Raw genomic sequence first — 22402 nt, forward strand, 5'->3', positions numbered from 1 at the left:
GCCACAGAAATGTAGCCTTATGATTTAGCTTTAATTTACTACACATCGATCAGTGCTTAGCTTTCTCAAGGTATTCATTCAATATGTAGACAATCTCAGTACAATTGATTCCCAATGAGTAATACAGTTGTATGTCATCTGTATACTGGGATGGTAACTTTCAAATGGGCATGCGGGCGCACACAGGCGTGCACACAGTTTTGTAAGTGGGTGCGTACAACCTCATAAAGTTGGGTTTGAGCCATGCATGTTGGGAAATTTTATAGCTGGCGCACATCCACGCCATTACGTTTCACCAGTTCATCCACTAGTTTGGCCAGGGTACAGCTAGATCTCTAAATCCCCCTGGTTCGTTAGCCTGCATCCTCCCCAATTAACCCAGACCCTCCTCAAACACCTGAGAGATGCCTACAAACAGTTATATTTGGAATTATGCCTCCCCAATAGTAGAAGTAAAGTCACGCGACTCTAGACCTGGTGAGCACTCAGATGTGTATATACTTACGCACGCATCTCTTGGCCCTGCCACAGAATGTCCCACCCACACCATGCCCCTCTTTTGTCTGGAGTGAGATACTGGTGCATCGGGGCTTGTGGACGCATGTGAGCAGCTTTTAAAATCAGATGGACGCGCGCATATCCTATACATGTTGCACGTCTGCCGATTTTGGGGCGTGCATATCTTTTAAAATTCACCTCTAAGTGTAGTTAAAACTCAGGGAGCTAATCAATTGTGCAAGAGGTGCCATGTAGATGTGAAAAATTACTGGTGAAATGAATAAGTATGCGCTTTGTTTAAATAAAAAGTAAAACAAAAAAAAAAAAATTACTGGTGAAGAAAACGGAGCTTTGTGGAACAGATAGCAGAAGCCAAGGGTGCGATGTACTGTTCCCATAGCGTACTTCCTTCTTCCTTGAAGAAAAGAGGCAAATCAAGAATGCCCTGAGCCCATGACCCCAGTGGATCACTGCCGGATCTAAGGAGATTAGCATGCATTCCTAGCCTTGATCTAAGCTTCTCAGCAGGACATTTAGAAGTACTAATACTGCTGTTTTAGTGCTCTGACCAGCACGAAACACAGATTGATCTGATTCTAAACTGTTGGCCTCCTCCCTATAAGCAGTCAGTTGAGAAGCAACTGGTCTTTGAGTTAATTTTCCTTGAAAAGGAAGGTGTGACACGGGCCAGAGAACAGAAGAATCAGAAAAGCCCTTTTTAAAGATAGGATAAAACACTGTATCCTTTAGTTAGGCCGGGAACACGTCCTCTATCAAGGGGATGATGTTAATAGAGCTTAAATAGGGTGTCATATCTTCCCCTGCTCCTCTTTATCATGTGAGGAGGAACAGCATCTGTAGGTGAGCCACTAGGAGTAAGTAATAATTTATTGATATTTTTTTGTGTAAGGGAATAAAATGTTGCAAAGGGAGCCATAACTAGGGAATGAGTTAAACCTCTAAAACAAATTTGAGGTCCAGGGAAGCTGCCACTAGCTCATGGGCCTTACCTTGAAGAACCCTGTTCTAGATGATTCAACGGTTTACTGAGCAAATGTGATGGTGCCCAATATTGAAATATCTTCAGCTGGAGGGCTTCTCCTGAGGAACAATGCACAAGAGAACCCACCACAATTGAGAAGCTGCTGCTAGAGCTCTCTGCCAATAATTTATTTTAAAATATTTATTACCCTTATTTTTTACAAATCCTCAGTTAAGTTACAACATTGTAAAAATGACAGAGAAAGTATCTGCCCACCTTACAATTAACACACACAAAAAAAATGTAATTAATTAAAAATAGAGTATCCGTATTCCTTCCTAGGGACACCTAAAACCAAAATACTTGTGAAAATAACCAAGAAGGGCCTAACTTCAAATATACACTGAAGGTAGTTAGAGGGGGACGGCAAAAATATTTCTGCTGAGCGGTCTTCGTTTTTACATTCTGCCTTTCAAAATCTTAAGGTGGAGAGCAACAAGGTTAATGAAAATACAAAATCACATTGGAAAGAGATGTGGAATGCAGTGTTTCAAATTAGGAATGGTCACAAATATTTACCACAGCCAGCAAGGGAAGCTTTCTGTGTAACTATATCGCAGAAAAATGGTTATAAAGCTACAGTGTTGGTGGTATTATACTCCTGAGATATTGAAATAAAGATGTTTAAGAGCTGTAGTTGGACGCTAGTGGAGCCAGGACCATTGTGAGGGGTGTGCAAGGCACGTGGTGACCCGGGACACCAGAGGAGGAGGGGTTATAGTCGCGATGCTGCTGCTGTCGTCCCAGTGGCCTTAGCTTCCGTGTGACTGTATCGTTGGACGAGGATGGGCTTTCTTGGCTGCGTAATCGCAGGTGTCCCCCCTCCTAGGCCGGCCACCGTTACAGAGGGAGTGCTCCTCCTTCCAAGTTCGGTGGACATACACTGCCCTTCAGATTTATCGGCCTGAAATGATCTCTTGGATATAAGGACTAATTCAGCTGCCAAGGGATTGGCTAGTTATTCTGACAGCTAAATTCCAGCCCCAAGTACTGTGGATCTCTAATCAAGAGTGAATTAAGAAAGTGGGAGAGAGCGATCTTCCCAAAAAAACAAACAAACAACAAACGTAAACCAATGACTTCAGTAAGGAATCCTTCAGTGTCCAGCAGTAGTGTCTATCTTTCCATCTCCAGATTGCCTCCATGATGCCCCTTGTCATCTTGGCTTTTATCAGATGATAACATCTTAGGATACAAATAAGAGTCCATCAGTTTAAATGCTGTTCAAAGTGGTACAGGATAAGAGTCGAGCATGACCGATGACAGTGGCTTTGCACATACCTTTGTATTTCAGGATACCTGGTAGTGTTATCCAAGTCATTTGAGTACTGTTTTTTTTCCATACCCCAGGTGACATTGGAAGGCTAGGCGAAAAAGGATTGCAAGGGGAACCCGGTTTTCCTGGAATGCCAGGAAAAGATGGAGAGAAAGGATTGCCTGGCCGTGAAGGTATTACAACCCACTACAATTCAGTTTCTCTGTTTTTCAAGCACTTCAAATAGGTTTGGTAAATTGTCGGTTTAAGCAATTGCCTTCGCTGGTCATGACGAGTAGCGGCAGCTCGTGGTACATCTGGAGGAGCTGAAAGCACAAGAAACAGTCGAGGACTTTAAATGGCAGCAAATGTCTTGTCCAGGAAGATCATTGCAAGATAAAAATCTGTATAATTTAGCTCCTATTTTAAGGGCTTAATGTTTAGGGTTTTTTTTTACACAACAGTGCAGTTAGCATGAAAAAGTCAGAGAGCCGGTGTGTTCCTAGTGGATTAATGCTCTGTCATCTTGGCATTCAGATTGCTCCAAGTTTAACTGATCAGGGTGTTTAGCATATTGTGTAGCACAAGCATCGCATGTAATAATCTGGGTATTAGTAATATTCCTTGATTATTTTTAGGGCCTAAAGGTGATCAAGGTTCTACAGGATCCCCAGGACTGCCAGGATTCCCAGGGCTAAAAGGCTCAATGGGCGAAATGGGTTTGCCAGGTAACGCTCTTTAAAAGTTTAAGTGTTAAAGGGAAGCTCCGTTTCAAGGAGTTAAATAAATTTTTCTTTGACCCTTCCCAACTAAGCAGTACGTTTTAAATGTGGTGCGCGGGCGTTATGGAATCATCTATCCGCGTGCACAGGCGCGCCCGATTTTATATCTGAGCACGCATGTACACGCGGGCGCCGACTCATGCACGCAAGGGGGGAGGGGGGAATTTGCAAAAAAATGCGCGGCAACGCGATCGGGCCTTTGCCCAGTTCTCTCCCAGTCCGCTGCAATAAAGGAGCAGACTGGGAGGAAACTTCCCTATCCCTCCTAACTAAACTTCCTCCCTATTCCCCTCTCCACCCTGAACCCTAAACCCACCCTACCTACTACCCTATTTTTTTTTTTTTGTTTAAAAACTTACCTGCTCTTCCGAGCAGAAGTAAGTTGCGCGTGCTGGCCGGCTGCCGGCACGCACTTCTCCGGGACAACGCAAAATGGTGCTAATCCGGCCAGCTCCCACCCCTGCCCCTCCCCCCGGCCCTCCCCATTTTAAATGCCCAGCATTTAAAATGGGGATATGTGCATGGCCAGGCCGTTTTGAAAATGCGCTTGGTGCGTGTGGCTGTATCTCCCGGGATTTCCACTTGCTGGGGATTTAAAATCCCCCCCCCATAAATGTTTTTCTTAATGATAGATGCAGGCAGGATGCTGTACCTTTAGCAGCTTGTCAGTAGCCTCCATGACATAGGGGGCTCAAATAGTATGAAGATTCTCTCCCTCTGCGATTTAGTTTATTGCAAATATGTTTCCACTCTCATTCTGTACTGGAGTCCCTACTTTGTGGTCTAACAAATACTTGAGATCTTATATTTCTTCCAATGTGTTTTCTTATTTTATATTTTTGAGCTCTATTACTATTTCTTGTCAAGTTTGTTTAACTTGTTAACATTTTAAAAAAAAATTACATAAATAAAGATATAAAAAAGAGAGAGCTCTGTTTCATATATGAGGCAGTGCGTCAAAGGTCAGCCACTGAAGAACTGACATTTTCGTAGCAGTTGAAATGCTACTAAAAATAAAACACAGGTAATGAAGCATCCTATGATGGTTTCAGATTATTCTTGCTTTATTTTTGGGCTTTTCAGTTCTTAGTTAATGGTTTTGTCACTAACCATGGTAGATACTGTCATAGTGTACATTCACTGGTGTACTAAGGATGCTACTAGAGAAGTATGAATTAAAAAAACAACGTTCACAAACCTGGCTGAGTCCATAAACTTTGCATTAAATTTGACAAACTTTATTTTATATAAAAAAAATTTCAATGTGGATTTTCACAAATTAATTATTCCATATCTGATTTCAAGCGGATTTACCAAGAAAATGTGTATTTGGAAGACCCAATGCTGATTTCTATTAATCTTGGTAGGATTTTTTCTAATCCACTTGGATTTTCCCCGTATTCGCTGGGAAGTATTTGACGGATTTCTCCAGTGTTATCAGGGGAAAATTGGAAAATGATGCCAAACCAGGCTAAAATCTGCTTATTCTGTGCTCGACCACAAGTACATCTCTGTGCGTTGCCAATTATTCTATGCCAAGGAATCTTCTATTTGTAGGCAGACATGATTTGGAAAAATACTCGTCTAAGTTCTTATTGTAGTTAGATTGTAATTTCTTGGTTTTCTTCACGGGCACACTGCAGTTTGGATTTTCCCCATTTGACGAGCTTATAATTACTGCAACGATTTCACTGATTGGGTAAAACATTTCAAAATTCTCTTACTAGAGTATCAGCATTGAAGATATTTGTATCTGTTTTTTTTAGGTACCCCTGGAGAAAAAGGTGTACAAGGTGTGCCAGGCTCTCAAGGCTTTCCAGGGCTTTCTGGCTCAAAAGGTGAAAAGGGAATCAAAGGAGAACATGGTCTGCCCGGCATTGGCTTCCCAGGGCTTCCTGGTGACAAGGTTAGGACGTTCATCATTCTGAATGGACCATTTTTTGCCATTTTCCTGTGCCCGGACAGCACCATTGCCCATTTTCGAGTCTCATGGGTCTGCACTCATTGGCTGTGCTGAAATCGTATGTTAAGAGATTGGCACAGACAACTGGTCCATGCATTCTGAAGATGTTCATGGACAGATGTCGAGTTAAAATCAAGATCATGACCTTTTATTATCTAGATGACTTATAGTTTTCCCAATAAGGGCCTATGTCCTTGCCTGTGAAGTTATTGATCAGTGGATTCCCTGGCTCACCAACAGCCAAACATTTTCTGGTGGTCCCCCATCTCGGTACCAGACAAATCAATCTCTGCTTATTAGCTACTTAATAACAGGAAGGCGGAGCCAAATGCTCCTAGGGCCATGCTTGTTGGGCATAGCATGATGTTCCCAGGGAGGTTTTAAGTGTTACAGCTTGGCAGGTGAGTAGATTAAGGCAGCAGGCTATAATATCGGGGGTAGAAATAACTGTTTATTGATAGAATAAGAATACTAGATGAATTTAAATATGAATAAGTGGAGTAGTGTGAAACCTAAAACTGGTAACAGTAAATGCTTTCAAGCTAATGCAAGATGAAAAGGTTGAACTAGATGGAGAGAGCTTTTAAAATTAAGTTTAGATTTTTTTCTTTTGGTAATTGAAAGTACTTTCTCAAGGCATTGAGTTTCACAAAATCAAGTGAACATTTTAGACACCTTGGGGTCAATTTTTAAGTGTTGCTTGTGCTAAAATGCTCAAAAGCACGTGTATGTGGGCCACGCGTGGGCAATGCAGATTTTTAAAAGCTGTGATTTACGTGTATATTTGCACATGTTTGAGTAAAAAATAAGGGGACAGAAACGGGGCAGGACATGGGCGTTTTGGGGTGCGGCCAACTCCATATTTTAAAACTGGAATTTGTGCCTTTTGTTGGCCGCATAACTTTATTGTTGCTCTTGATGAGGAGCAGGTCTGCAGATCTTGTGTTTTAGGGCTTACGTGACAGGGTGAGGGGTCCGGGTCAAGCTGGGGGCGTGCAGGATGAAGAACCAGAGAGATCTGGAAGACCTTGAAATTGACTGGGCAAACTGATGGACTAATTGGAAAAATGGGGAAGGTCCCTCGCGCGAGCATGTTTTAAAATCCGCATGCTAACGCCTACAAAGTCCTATGGAAGATACGTGAAGTAGGTTTGCTCGCATAAACTCTTAAAATTAGGAGCATACTGTCATGCAGTAGATGTATTTTAAATTATACGCACACAACAGCGTGCATGATTTAAAATTCCAGCGCATCTCCACTCACACGCCAATATGCACATGTATGGGAGCACATGCACTTGTTTTAAAATTAGCCTATTAAAAAGCAGATATGGAGAAACCATTTTGTTTGTTTAACAACCTTATAAGGTGTGGTGTTTCATTTCCTTGACATGTGCGTCTGTGGATTTCTCTAGGGTGAGCCAGGATCAGAAGGTGCCCATGGTGTTCCTGGAGAAAGAGGTTATAAAGGTGATGTTGGAATTCCAGGAAGTCCAGGCCCACCTGGTCCCAAAGGATCTGTTGGATCAGCAGGTTTTCCAGGTAGGGGGTGTTTTTCTCTCATTATATGACTTTTAAGGAAGTAGAGCAACCAAGATACTAAACAATCTTCTTTTCTATAGGTAGCCCAGGATTGCCAGGAGAAAAAGGCATAAAGGGATTCCCTGGTATGGAGGGCATTCCTGGAGTAAAAGGGCAATCAGGTAAAGAATTAAACTTCTGGAAAATGTCAAATTAAACTGTGTTAAATATAATAGACTTCGGATTGTGTCCTTTGGATCCTTGACTTGCAAGGAGTTTGTGACTTAGGATAGTGTGTAGGAGCCTGAATACTTTGGTGTTTGTTGGTTCCTGTTTCTGAGCCATGATCTTATAATGAGAATATCTACCCCCTCCTTCAAGTCACAGAGCCAAGGAGGGATGAATTAAGAAAATAATAATATTCCTAAAACCCCCAAGAGTGGCTAAAGTAGGTTCATTTAAGTTCATTTCTGTTAGGACAAGCAGGATGGTAGTCCTCACATGTGGGTGACATCATCTGATGGAGCCCGGCATGGAAAACTTATGTCAAAGTTTCTAAAAACTTTGACTGGCACAGTGAGCATGCCCAGCCTGCCACTATCCACGCATCCACATGGGGTCTCTCTTCAGTCCTTTCTTTTCTGCGGAGGTGGAGCTTATGCTCTTTTTCTCTCGGGAAACTTCTTAAAAGTGAGTTTTTCGCTTTTTTTCTTCCTGCACTGGGTCTCTCTCTCTCTGGTTCCCACTTCTTTCTTGTTTGGTGAGTATTCTTTCATGCTTCTCCTGTACCTGCCGGTCATCATTCCTTTTACGGTCCCCGGTGAGCCTCATGGTGGCCTCGGGCTTCCATCAGTACCCTGGACCATGTCCCTGATGGATCCACACAAAGTGTGCATCCTCTGTCTAGGGCAACACATGATGTTCGGGGCTGCGAATTGTGCACTCAAATGACCCCCAGAAGATCATCGAGCCAGGTTGGACAAGATGGAGAAGGTTTTTGGTTTGGGAAAATCCAAACTCTCCACTTCAGTATCGATGCCTAACGACCGAGGGGCACCATTTGACCTCGATGACCACTCCTCCCCCGAGGCTTGTGGAGGAAACAGGCTCCGGGGATCACCCAATCTCGGTCTCCTCCAAGTCAGGATCGTCTTCCTTATCCTCGGCACCAGGGAAGGACTGGACCAAGCACTGTGGGAGGTCTTGGAAGCACCGTCACCGGTCCCTGTCTGCACACAGGGCCAGGCTTGGGCTAGCTACCACGGCGAGAGGAGGCACCATCCTCCCTCAGTGCCTGTGGCCCGAGGCTGTACCCACCAGTTCCAGTTCTGAACATTGGGTTCCTCGATGCCCTTGGGTCCCTAGGTACACCCACCTAGGGATGTGCCCAGTGCTCCCTGGCCTCCGTCTCTGGGTGGCTGAGATGAGCCTGAGGGCCCGAACAACTCCTGGGGGGAGGACACCTCTGATAAGAACATAAGAAAATGCCATACTGGGTCAGACCAAGGGTCCATCAAGCCCAGCATCCTGCTTCCAACAGAGGCCAATCCAGGCCACAAGAACCTGGCAAGTACCCAAAAACTAAGTCTATTCCATGTAACCATTGCTAATGGCAGTGGCTATTCTCTCTTAGCCTGTCTTATCAATGTCTTACATTTAACTTGCCAATGTTTATGCTTTATCCTATTTTCTTCTGTTGGATCCTTCTTCCAATTTTTGAATGAAGATCTTTTGGCTAAAATAGCTTCTTTCACCTCCCCTTTTAACCATGCCGGTAATCGTTTTGCCTTCTTTCCACCTTTCTTAATGTGTGGAATACATCTGGACTGTGCTTCTAGAATGGTATTTTTTAACAATGACCAGGCCTCTTGGACATTTTTTACTTTTGTAGCTGCTCCTTTCAGTTTTTTTCTAACAATTTTTCTCATTTTATCAAAGTTTCCCTTTTGAAAGTTTAGCACGAGAGCCTTGGATTTGCACACTGTTCCTCTTCCAGTCATTAATTCAAATTTGATCATATTATGATCACTATTGCCAAGCGGCCCCACCACCGTTACCTCTCTCACCAAGTCCTGTGCTCCACTGAGAATTAGATCTAAAATTGCTCCCTCTCTCGTCGGTTCCTGAACCAATTGCTCCATAAAGCTATCATTTATTCCATCCAGGAACGTTATCTCTCTAGCGTGACCCGATGATACATTTACCCAGTCAATATTGGGGTAATTGAAGTCTCCCATTATTACTGCACTACCAATTTGGTTAGCTTCCCTAATTTCTCTTAGCATTTCACTGACCTTCTCACCATCTTGACCAGGTGGACGGTAGTATACCCTTATCACTATAGTCTTCCCCGACACACATGGGATTTCTACCCATAAAGATTCAACTTTGTATTTAGTCTCATGCAGGATGTTTATCCTGTTGGACTCTATGCCATCCCGGACATAAAGCGCCACACCTCCTCCCGAGTGCTCCTCTCTGTCATTGCGATATAATTTGTACCCCGGTATAGCACTGTCCCACTGGTTATTCTCTTTCCACCATGTCTCTGAGATGCCAATTAAGTCTATGTCATCATTCACTGCTATACATTCTAATTCTCCCATCTTACTTCTTAGACTTCTGGCATTAGCATACAAACATTTCAAAGTTTGTTTTTTTGTTTGTATTTTCATTCTCCTTTTTAATTGATAGGGATAAGTTAGAATTTTTTAGCTCAGGTGAGTTTTTAGTTACAGGCACTTGGACTACTTTTCTAATTATTGGAACCTCACTTCCATCAGATCTTTCTCCCTCGGAGGAGTGCTGTCATTCTCCGCTGGAGACTTGACCTTCACGGGGTTCGTCCGGGCGATGTCTGAAGCCATTTTTTTTCAGCTTACGATGGAGGAAGATGCCCACCATAAGATGCTGGAGATCCTCCATTTCATGGATGCCCTATAGGAGATTGTAGTGGTGCCTGTTCATGAGATCTTCAGGGAGCTGCTTCTTCGGCCCTGGGAGCACCCCATCTCTGTAGCCCCAGTGAACCGGAAGGCTGATGGGGTGTACCTTGTACAGCACACCATGGGATTTGAGAAGTGCCAACCCCACCAATCAGTGGTAGTTGAATCGGCATTAAGAAAGCAAAGAGGTCGAAAACCCATGCCTCAGCTCCTCCTGGCAAGGACAATAGAGCATGGGATGCTATGGGTAGGAGAGTGTTTCAGGGCTCCATGTTGGTGACCCGTATCGCCTTCCACAAAAAAAAACAACCCCACTTTTGTTCTAAACTGCAGCTCTTGAGTTACTAGGACCATCAGACCAGATTTTCTAGGCATTTAAATGAAATTGCTTAATAAGATGGTTTAGCCGCCTCATGCTGCAGATCAATGCTAAATAAATAAGTCTTTAAAAAGTGTCTCTCTTTTAGAATTTCTTTTTGAACTAGTTAATTCCAGCTTCATTGTCCCCGATAACCACAAAGAGCTGCCCTAATGCTAACCGGTCAAATTTTGACTCGTTTGATTTAGATGAATTTTCAGTTGAAAATCTAGCTGGTTGGTTTGACTGAACATCTAATATAAGCACACTGAAGTAAATAAATATATCACTTGTAAACCAAATAACAATAAACAAAGTTCTTTCATATGTAATTAGAGTGGGATAAAATCCCTGTTCTAAGTAGCCACATTCTACCACCGCTAGTAACTCTCGAATGATTGCTGGTTCTTATTGTATAGATAAGTAATAGAATTAAAAAAAATAAAGAGCATGTTTTATTCTGCCCTGTTGAAATTTAGAGAACAAGAACAAACACAAAATTACAGTAATGCCATTCTTACCTTTAATGTGACGTATCCGTTTTAGGTGAGCCTGGCTTCCCAGGATCATCTGGTAGCATTGGCGAAAAGGGCGAACGAGGTTACGATGGAGTCCCCGGGACGCCTGGTGAGAAGGGCGATCCAGGTAAGAGCAGAGTTATTTCTTTACCGTCTCCCCCCTCCCCCCCCCCCCCCCCAATAATTAAAAATAAATACATAGACAGGAGTTAAGAAGTTCTTTGTAAAGAGAATGACGAAAGACCTACCATCTGAATCAGTTTTGGTTTTCAAGATGCATGGCCACATGAGGTTTTACAGCATTTAAACCAAATACATGAAATTATAATCCACTTTGATGGAGGCTGCATCGCAGTATGTACAGGGCCGGTGCCAAGGGTATTAGGCGCCCTAGGCGAGCCTTCTGCCTTGCACTGCCCGACTCCTGGCGCATTCGCACCCGACGGATGTGTCCTTCTCTGGGCCGCAAGCGGGATGGGCACTGCTCACGGCCCGCTGAATCTCTGCTCCTCTTTGCCACGAGCACGATAGGCTCGTCTTGTGGCCCCATGGCTGCTCTTCAGCGCACTCAAAGGTTTGGTGCCTGAAGCGACTGCCAAGTTCGCCTAATAGGTTGCACCGGCCCTGAGTATATAAGACATGTTATGTGGATAAAAAGGGACTGTCTTCAAATGTTACTGCCATTCTCAAAAAGACATGCATTTTACTAAGTACTAGTGCAGTATAATTGAATGTGCACTACCCCTAAACAAAGCACTCTTAAAAACTGGCATGGCTGCCTGTAGATAGCTGTGAGGAAGTAATTTAAATCCAAATGTTGTCATTTTTTGATTGGTGCACACATAAGAGTTCCAAGGATCAAGTTCAAAATGCTAGAAGCTGCTCTACGGTATGTTAGTTGGGTCCCTCCCGAAGAAGCCGACTGGCGAAACATGGCCATGTTGGGGGGACTTAATTGCTTGAAATTTTATAGCCGATAGAGTGATAATATCGGCATGAAATTAATAAAGAGAACATCTGAACTTGATCCTTGTGCACCAATCAAAAAAAAAAAATTTCAACATATGGATTTAAATTATTTCCTCACATATCTCTGTTTATAATTGGACCAGTATGTGAGGTTTCTTCACTCCTGCTATCACTATGCCTGTAGATAGCACCATGTTAAATTCAATATTATTTTGGATTTTCTGGGAACCAATTCCCATGGTAATGTGGTGTAATTAATCTTTATATTTTTACATGCATTTTCTAGTTATAGGTTGAGGAGAGAGATCTGAATCGTGAATCTTCACATAGGGAGTATTTTGTAAAAGCCTGCATGAAATAGTAAATATGTGGCTACATTCGTCCAGTTTTCAAAAAAGAACTTTGCTTTGAAAGTTATCGTACCAAACCTAGCTGCACACAATTACCCACTGCTAAGTTATAAACAGAAATTTTGGGGGGAAAATGTATGCAATACATTTGAAAATGTAAGAATATGCACATACAGGACATAGCTGCATGGATGGGCAAGTTTATATCAGAGGAGAAAATATACACAAAATGGTGCTACAAACACATATAGAAATGTTAAATTTTATTCATTGTTTACAAAATATACAATATAAAAATCCCCACAATGAGCTTATGATTTAAATAGTTTTTATAAACAACGAATGCAATTTAAATATTTCTATACAAGTTTGTGGAACCATTTTGTATATATTTTGTTCCCTGGTATTGGTGCTTGATTTTGTTGCCTTCGATGTAGTATCACCGTACAAGTTTATAGCCGTTTCTGTGGGGAAAGCCCAGTTTTACCCATGGAAATGCCTTTGAAAATTACCCTTGCGAAATTGACTTGTCTCTGTAGTATTATGGTTAATTCCTCTTCACCCAGCCAGCCAGTCCAAACGCTTAAATTAGGTCCACCAACCAGCAGATGGAAGGAGAGATTATCAGACTTGGTGATGTCACCTAACCAAAGGCTCTCGTGCTGCCGTTAACTTGCCAGTATTCTCTGTCTCCAGCAAGATGGTAGGGGTGCACGTCCCCTGCTCTGAGATGAGGCCTAGTTACGCCATTTGGCTTGGAAAAGCAGCTCCTGCGGTGAAAGTCTTGTGCTCCCTCCCTCAGTTGAAGATGGCTTTAGATCCAGGGGGCTTCCAAGGGTTTGGTTTGGACTTCACATTTTTTTTTTTTCTGTTTAGCCCTGTTTCCTCCTATTTCCCTCCCCCCTCCTCTATCTTCTTCCCTCTCTTCTCTGTCTGGACCTCCTCAAAGGAAAAAAAAGAAAAGAAAGATGGGAAATAAACTTGGGTTTGGTTTCTGATTCTTCCTCTGCCTTGCTAATTTTTATAAGGTTAAAAAAAAGAAAGAAAATAAGATTTCTGCACAGGATGGTGTTTCTTTTCGGTGGGGGTCAATGTTGTTCAGCTGTGCTTCAGACAGCATCACAGTGAGTTTAAAAAAATAAAAATAAAAGACAAGCTTTTTTTTTTTTTTACATTCTGGGAGTTTTGTTTTATGCGGTAAAGTGGATATGTCCACTCTGGTGGAACTTGGAAGAAAACCTGTGCTCTGTATGCTTTGTGCAATGCAGAGGCAGATGTGGCGAGGAAGTTTGTTGAGTCATGACTATGCAGAGAGAGAGAGAGGAATTCGGAGAGCAGGAGATATCTGCTCCAGAGTGGGGGACCATGTCAGCTGTTGGTCAGCTGCGGACTGTCCAATGGCCATTTTGTATACATGGCAAGAGGTTTGAATTAGGCCGTTCACCCTGGGATCCCATGGTACAGGAGAATTTGGCAACCAAAATGATAAAGGGAATGGAATGATTCTCCTATGAAAGGTTTAAAGAGGTTAGGGCTCTTCAGCTTGGAGAAGAGATGGCTGAGGAGAGATATGATCGCGGTCTGTACAATAATGAATGGAATAGAATGAGTCGTCAATCAGTTGTTTACTATTTTGAAAAGTACAAAGACCAGGGGACACACAATGATGTTACTCGGTAATACATTTAAAACTAATAAGAGAAAATATTTTTTTACTCAATGCATAATTAAGCTCTGGAATTCATTGCCAGAGGATGAGGTGAAAGATGTTCATGTAGCTGTGTTTAAAAAAGGTTTGAACAAGTTCCTGGAGGAAAAACCCATTAACAATTATTAAGGAAGAGCTGCAGAAATCCACTGCTTATTCTTGGGATAAGCACCTTGGAATCTATCTGCCCCCTGGGGTCCTGCCAGGTACTTGGAAACAGGTGGTCCTGTAGTGTGACCCAGTATGGCAAGTCTTATGTTCTTAAATTCTGTTCCTCTGGGCCTTATTAGCTGCTGGTTTTTATTTATATTGGCAGTTTATTCTCCTCTATAGCCTGTCAGGATTTCCTCAGACCTTTTAAGATGTCAGCAGCATGTGATCTCTTAAGAGCAAAGTACAGCTTCAGTTCCTTATCCTAGGATTTCACTTTCCCAGAGAGCAACCCTGAGATATCAAGGGTTAAGAGGATGAAAAGGTAGGACAAAAGAAAAAAAACATTCTCTAAGTCAGTGATCCTCCCTGGCCCTAAGTGGCTTGAAGGAGAGTGCCAGTGGGGGAGAGTTAAGGGACGTGGAGTATTCCCCTGAAGGGGAAGACAGCTCTGCTGTGGTCAGGCTGTTTCATGAAGAAGAGCTAATCACCTTAATTTCTCATTCCTTGTAGGTACAAAAAATTTCTAAAGAAACAATAGAGGAAGGTCCCAAGACCTCAGAAGATCCCATTTTGATTATTAATCAGAAGCCAGGCAGGGTCTTCCGTTGCTTGGGTCAGTCAAATATTTTTTTGGCTGTTTTGGAATGGGATTCTCCTGAAGCCAGTTGTAAAGTGGTTTGCTTGATAGAAAAAAAAAAAAAAGCGAGACTGTCTCACCCCCAGAAGCAGGGGGCTATGCTAACTTGTTCAGTGATTATGAAAAATCACAATTCCTGTAGAAGGGGGATGAAGGACTCTGAGATGCACAGGATGGAAAAGAATAGAGACAGTTCTTAAGCAGGCCTATGAGACAGCTAGTATGTTTCTCGGGTGGCATTGTGTGACCGTTTCACCATTGCAGAAAAGCAACATTTCAAACCCGGAGAAGGCAGCACAGCTGGGACTGGACGGCAGCCTTTGGAAACATCTTTGATTAGTTCATACCTCGGCTAGGAGCATGGCTTCTAGTATAGTGGCCAGGCATTTTCACGGCTGCAAAGTTGATCTCCAGATTCAACTTCTATAAGTCATTTGACCAAGTTTCCCTTCAAGGACAGGCTTCTATTCGATAAGGATCTAGAGAAGAAAGTCATAGCTGGGGGCAATCTGAAGCTCCCAGAGAATGAACAGCAAGGATTATCCAGTCAGTTGCTTTCTATAAGCCTTTGGGAGGTCAAAGGTCTGGGTCATATGGCAGATTTAATTCCTTTCAAAGTTCCAAGATAGAGGGAAATGTTGAGAGTTTGGAAATTACAGGACTTCCTGAAGCTCCCAATGAAGGAGTAGGGGTACAGTCTCTGGAGCAAAGGATAAGCTGTCAGTTTTCAGAATTTCTCTAGATAATGGGCCCAGATAATGACAGGCTAGTGGATTTTAGAGGTCATTTAAAGTGGCTATGACTTAGAGTTAACCTGTCTGATTTTAGACAGGTAATCTTTCCTCTCTGATGCAAAAGATGTGCCTCTGGCACAATGCGCTCAATCTCTGTATTCCTTCTATTAAGTGGTTTAAAAAAAGAAAATAGGAACCTTTCGACCTATTTTGGATCTGACACAAGTCAACAAAGTTGCAAGAGTTCCTCAGTTCAGAGCCACCAGTTGGCTCAGAGACTAAACTCCTGACTATCACCTCAAATTTTTTAGCGTCCATGGGTTTAACAGAAGCATATCGGCATATTCCCTTCTGAGAAGGCCTTCAGATGGTTCTCCGTTTCTCAGTACTGGGGGGGGGGGCCTTTTTGTGTTCAAGGCCTCCCATTTGGTTGACCACTGCCTGCAGAACTTTCTTACATTGAGAAGGTTCATCTTTATCTGAATGATTGATTAGTCAGGTCAGAGTCAGCCCAGGAGAACAAGTTAGCTACCAATGAGGTTTAGTTGATCTGGGGGCTCAACAGTACAAAGGCTGCAAGCACAGTTGCATTCTTTGAGGTGCACAAGGTGCACCAGGAGATCCTCTATGGAGTTATCTTCAGGTGTCAAGGTCCATGGTAGTGGTCTTGGAGCTGGTTCAGTGGGTGAGGGCTCTCATGAAGCCCTTGCAAAGAGCCCTGCTCCCAAGTCAGAAAACTGTGCAATCTAGTTCTCAGATCAGGCAGGAGCATGTTTCAACTGGTGACTTGTTCCTGTGAATTGGAGAAGGCAGTAGATCTGGAGCTGCCATCATAAGTGAGAGGGATGACAGATACCAACCTCTTAGGTTGGGGAACACATTGTCAAGCTTGGTTTTTTTCAGAGGAAAGGTGGCCAATCTGATTGGTAACCAGATCACTTCAGTTGATACTTCTCCATTTGGCACTGGTTTTTCAAAATCAAGCAGACTGGTTATAGTCAGACAATGACATGGCATGTAATTCATCAAGGAGTCGCCATGAACTCTCAAATGTCAGCATAGGTGATCAAGTTTTAACCTGGAAGGAGAAATACCTAAGAAAACTATTGGCATCTTATATACCTGGGGTAGAGAAAGGTACAAGTGGATTGTCTCAGCCACATCATTCTGGACCACAGGCAGTAGGAACTGTCAGAAAGGGCTTTTCATCACTTTGTGGTGAATAAGGGGACCCAATGTTGCAAATACAGAAAAATTCTACAGCAGAAGAAGAGGAGGCTCATCCATCCTGGATGCCTAGTTTAGTCTTAACTGGAGTGGCAACTATTTTATATTTCTCTCGTGCCCTTTGATAGACAGTCTCTTGCAGAAGATCTCTGTGCTTTGAGGGTCAGTAGCTCTGGTAGTGCCCGATTGATCAAGGCCTTGGCAAACTGTTCTATTCCAGCTGTTGAACAAGAGATTCTTTTCTTTACCTTGGAACTCAGGTCTCCTGAAGCAGGGTCTGGTGTTTTGCGGGAATCTGATTTGATTCTGTCTTATGGCCTGACCCTTGAGAGATCTTGTTTAAGCAAGAAAGTATATTCTCAAGAGATGATGGATACCTTTGTTACCTTCTTGTGAAAGTTCTACATCTCAGGTATAAATCAAGATTTGGTGGATTTTTGAAGACTGGTGTGCTGTTAAGCAGGCTTTTTCCTTAAGTGAATTTGATACTTTCCATTTGGCAGTTTTTGCAAGGAAGTTGAATAAAGGAGTAGCTCTCAATTTCTTGAAAGTACAAATAGTGGCAATTGTGTGTTTCAGCTTCTCATTCGTACTTTTTCTGTTCCCTACAAGGAATGAAACACATAGACCGCCAATAAAAAAAACTGGTCTTCTCTTGGAGTTGAATGTGGTGATAGCCTTTCTGGTGAATACTTCTTTTGAGCCCTTTAAAGAAGGGTTTGGGTTTTTTTTGGCTGCTGTTAGTGGCGATCTACACAGTCAGGCAGATTTCTGAGCTGTAAGCTCGTTCATGTAGGGAATCTTTCTTGGTCCTTTTTAGGAGATGGTACAGATTTGTTCAAATTCAGTGTTCCTTCCAAAGGTGATTCCTTACTTCCACAGAGAGTTGTGTGGAAAAGTTTATTTGCTACTCCCTTCCTTGAATGTGTAGAGGGTTCTTTTGTTATTAAGAGGGACGTGGCTTTAAAAGTTTCATTGGCATGCTGATTTAAAGAATTCGTGTGTTGCCTACATAGTTAGACGACTACCCCTTCCAAGCAGGGCGCGATTTCTAGAGTTAAACTTTGGTTTCACCATTGAAGAGTTAACAAAGTGGTGCACAAGCAATGCAGACTTTAAAAAGACATGAATTGCATTCCAAGGTAGGGCTAACACTTATGCACATAACTCCATTTTTTAGAACCAGAGACTGCAACATACATTGGCTTGTTATCCATGTAACTTTATTGCTGCTCCAGATAAGGAGCAAGTCTGAGGATTTCTAGTATTAGGCTTTATAGGACAGGTGGAGGCAGTCTGGTTTCACCAGGTGGCTTGCAGGATGAAGAACCAGAGGGGTCTGGAATACCTGGATATTAAGACTTTGTTACTAACCGGACAAACTGGTGGACTAATTGGGAAAACTGGGAATGTCCTTCCCGTGAGCATGTTTGAAAATCCTTGTGTAAAAGCCAACAAAGTCCCGTGGAAGACATGGGTGCTAGCTTTGCTCAAGTAGTAACCTCTTAAAATTAGGAGCATACTTATGCGCAGCTGGTGTATTTTAAAATGCGCACAACTGAATGCACGATTTAAAATTCCAGCATATCTTCACTCGCTCTCTTGAGATATGTGTGTATGGGCGAACATGCCTTCGTTTTAAAATTAGGCAGTTAGCGTGTTACAGGAAACTGGCAGGCTGAGGGCAGCACAGGAGCCTAGGTCAGGTGACATTTGCAAGCCTTTTAATCTCTGCCTCCATCTGCTGGTTGGTGGACATAACCCAAGTGTTTGGATTCGCCTGGCTTGACTCAAGGAAAGAAAATTATTAGGTAAGAACTAAATTATCTTTATTGTAACTTGTTGAAAATACAAAATAAAAACTATTCTATGAATTGACATGTTTTAAAGTATTTTGGAAATTCAAGATAAAATCTGATAGTACATGCACAGTAATCAGTAAAAATAATTTAATGGTCAGCATTATCTTTAACTATCATGGGTTCTAGTTTTTTTTCCATTCAAGGTGAAACTCTTGACTGAACAGAGAGAATTAAAACATTTCTATTTAATAAATCATGCCATTGGATTTAAGGGTTTTTTCCCCCCAGCTTTTTCTATATTCAGCTTATTTTGAGGTGTTATTCAATTTTTACTTTTCTATTCTCCATTCATTTTTATATAATAGGTTGCCCCGGGACCGATCTTGGTATCTTAGTTCATATTTCCTGTGAGGTTTATCTCCAAACCCTTACTGTTTACGTTTGTTCACAAACACTCGTCTGTTGTTTATAGGTGTTTCTGGACAAGGACTTCCAGGACTTCCAGGATCAAAGGGAGACAAAGGTGAATATCCTAATAAAAGAGTATTTATGGAAAACATCTGTTACTTCATAATATATTCTGTAGATCAGAGTGTCAAAGCTGCAATTGTGGAGGACCGCAAACCAAACTGGTTTTCAGGATAATCCCTAATGAGAGAGATTTGCAGACTGTGGAGGCAATGCATGCAAATGTATCTCATGCATACTACTTAGGGATATCCTGAAAATCTGACCACTTTATGGCCCTTTAAGAATGCAGTTTGTCACACACTGTTGTAATTTGTTCTACTGCTGGCAAACCACTGATGTTTAGACCATATATCAGCACATAGGCAAACATTTCTTTCAATGCACATTTTAAGATAAATAATGTACGGCCATGTTGGATAAGATTGATATAAGATTCATTTGAGATCTGATAACAGAATGGAAGAAATATTGCGTTTGAACGAGTTGCAGTACAAATTGTCCTCACAACTTGTAATTGGGACATTTTTCATTACTCAAAAATTGTATTCTGAAAGAATGTAATAATGGCCACATGCTGGAATAAGGTTTCATTTGTTCTCACAGTTCACTAAGGTATATAAAGTATTCTATAAAGCATACAAAATTTGTTGATTGCATTGAAGATAGGAATAGGCAACAGACAAGGGTGACTTGTAGATCAGTATTGCGAGACTGGGCGTCTAAGTTAGCCAGCTAAAGTCTGCGGGTAAGAAGTACCCATAGATCTTGGTCTATGCAAGCTGCTTGGAAATTATCTTCTATATGACCATAAAGTATGCTTTAGATTCAAGGCCATGGTTTTGTTTCGTCACACAGTAATGTTAATTGGCCCCTAAAAATTGAAAAGATGTGAAGAATTCTTTGGAGCCTGAATTCCCACCTTCACCATTTGGTTGAGATATGTGTTGGCACGCTTAAGCATTCTTCTATCTGATAACACTTTGAGCTTTGACGAGGAGGGCATCGAAATCTTCCAGTGTGTGGTGGGCTAATTTTCCTACTTGTAGAACCTCAGTTTATGCAAGAAAGGAAAATGTAACCACTTCAAATTTGATCACTGATCTGACAAAAAATGTTGTTTTGTTCTTAGGTGTAAAAGGTGATTCTGGTTTTCCGGGGTCCCCAGGATCACCTGGAGTTCCTGGAATCAAAGGAGAACAAGGCCAATCTGGTTCTGAAGGTCCCCAAGGCCCTGCAGGTTTCCCTGGATTACCAGGCATTGCAATGGAAGGTCCTAAAGGAGATCAAGGTCCACAAGGTCCACGAGGACTTCCAGGTAAAATTAAACTTTATACTAGATCAGTGTTTCCCCAACCTTTTTTGTGTGGTAGCACACCCGACAGATCATCATGGCATATCATCACTTTCACGATCATCATCTTCTCTTCTCTGTCATCCGCCCTCTGGCATCATCAACTTCCCCCCCCCCCTCTACTGCTTGCTATCATCACCCTCCCTTTCCTTTTCCCCCCCACCCCTGGCACCATCTCCTTCTCTTCTCTTCCTTCAACCCCCTATCATCACCTTATCCTCCCTTCCTTCTTCCCTCTTAGCCTCAACCCTTGCATCATTCTTTCCCCTGACATCATCACTATCTCTTCCCTTCTCTCTCCCCCACACCCTGGCATTATCACCATCCCTCTCCCTCGACCCTTCTGGCATCATCACCACCTTCCCTCTTGTTCTATCCATATGGCATCACCACAACCTCATTTTCCCTCTCCCTTCATCCTTTTGGAATCACCACCATCTTCTCCTCCCTTTCTCCTGATATCACCTTGTTTCCTTCCCTCTCCCCCAACCCCTCTCCCTTCACCTCCTGGCATCATCATCACATTCTCCTCCCTCTCCCCTTCTTCCCGTCTCTCTCCCTTCACTCCCTGACATCACCACCTTCTCCCTCCATCCCTTGGAATCATTCCCATTTTCCCTTCTCTTCTCTTCCCTATCACCTTCTTCCCTTCCCTCTCTTTATCACCTTCCTTCTCCAGCCACCCAGCCCTAGTCTAGCCCTTGTCCTAATCAACTTCCCTTTTTCCCCAACTCCTGTCATCGTTACCTTACCTCCGCTGGCATCATCCCCTTCCCTCTCCCACACACCCTATAGCACGTTCAGCTTTCCCTCCCCCCACACCTCTTGGCACATTTAGCAGTTTCTCTCCCCTCCCCCCCCCCCCCCCCCCCAGGAACCAGCACAAGTCTGAGCAGCACTTACCTGCTGTTTCCTCCTCTGCCAGCTTGCTTCTGCAATAGTAATAGCACGAGGCCAGCGTGTCTTGCGAGAGAGAGCTCGCAGAGAGGGAAGCAGAGGCAGCAGATAGGCGCTGCTGTCCCATGCCCTCTGCTGGCAGGAAGACATCCTGCAGGCTAGAAAGGGAGAAAAACAGAAGACTGCTGGCTCCTCCTCCTTTTTTCATTCCCAGTTTTTCTAGTGGTACACCTGCAGGTCAGTCACGGCACACTGGTTGGGAAACACTGTGCTAGATTCCTGTTCATACCCAGATCAGTCCAGACTCCTGGGTTTTGTCTCCCTGCTAGCAGATGGAGACAAGGTTTCACTGCCACTGCCACATGACCTTTATGCTAATTATTACGCGGATGATGTTCAATTTTTAATTCCAATTAAAGAATCCATAGAAAATACTCTGAAATCGGTTGAGGTATATATCTCAGCAATCCAGCAACCTTTCATTCATATGAAACTGGTATTGAACAACCAAAAAAAACGAAATTATAGCCATGGAGAGGTGGAGATTACAGCCGGTGGCTATGTGGCTGGACGCGGGAAGACCTAATTGCTGAATCATGCTGCTCAGCGTGTATTGCCAGGGTACACGTTTTCATTGAAAGCGGGTAATAAGGGTCCAGTGGCATCATGGCAAGGGGGCTCACTCGGTATTAATTATTTAAAAAAAAAAAAAAAAAAAAAAAAGGGGCCTTTGTACTCTCTCCTGATGGAGGTGGGAGGATGAGTTCGCCAGCATCTTGATGCACAGTTCCGCTCAGATGAATTTTCTGTCGCCACTTTATTCAGTCTCGCTGACTGGGAGGAGAAGTCCGCCGACGGCAGGGAAGCAGCATCTCTTACCTCCGCAGCTGGTCCAATGGCTCAGGATGCCGCCGTCTCCTCCTCGCGGCAGGACATTGCCATCACCGCTGCTCCTCGCTCCCTCCTAGGCATACGCGTGCCCTGCGCCCCAAGCCTTATAGGGCCCCTCAGACTCCACTGCTTTTCCTCAGCAACAGTCCTTTGGCTTTTCGTGCGTTCTCAGTGCATCTTGCTTCCTGTGTCCCTTGTCCTTGCCTTGTCCTAGTTCTTGCCTTCTCTTCATCCTGTCCTTGTTCATTCTTTCCTGCCCTGTCTGGTCTAGCCTCCTCTATTCTGTGTTCCTTGCTCCCCTCAGACTGTCTCTCCGGCATCTCATCTCTG

The 22402-nt window shown here is 43.1% G+C and overlaps 1 protein-coding gene across 1 annotated transcript in view; it reads left to right on the forward strand.

Moving 5' to 3' along the window:
• The window catches only part of COL4A1 (collagen type IV alpha 1 chain), a 376455-nt gene that overhangs the window by 296069 nt on the left and 57984 nt on the right, over positions 1-22402 (forward strand). The window contains exons 35-42 of the mRNA XM_029604713.1: positions 2891-2989; positions 3434-3523; positions 5344-5483; positions 6956-7082; positions 7163-7243; positions 10911-11009; positions 18935-18985; positions 20063-20248. Of these exons, the coding sequence (XP_029460573.1) occupies positions 2891-2989; positions 3434-3523; positions 5344-5483; positions 6956-7082; positions 7163-7243; positions 10911-11009; positions 18935-18985; positions 20063-20248 (873 nt within the window). The remainder of the gene's footprint in view (positions 1-2890; positions 2990-3433; positions 3524-5343; positions 5484-6955; positions 7083-7162; positions 7244-10910; positions 11010-18934; positions 18986-20062; positions 20249-22402) is intronic.

Source organism: Rhinatrema bivittatum, chromosome 5 (assembly GCF_901001135.1).
Source record: "Rhinatrema bivittatum chromosome 5, aRhiBiv1.1, whole genome shotgun sequence".
Classification (NCBI taxonomy): domain Eukaryota; kingdom Metazoa; phylum Chordata; class Amphibia; order Gymnophiona; family Rhinatrematidae; genus Rhinatrema; species Rhinatrema bivittatum.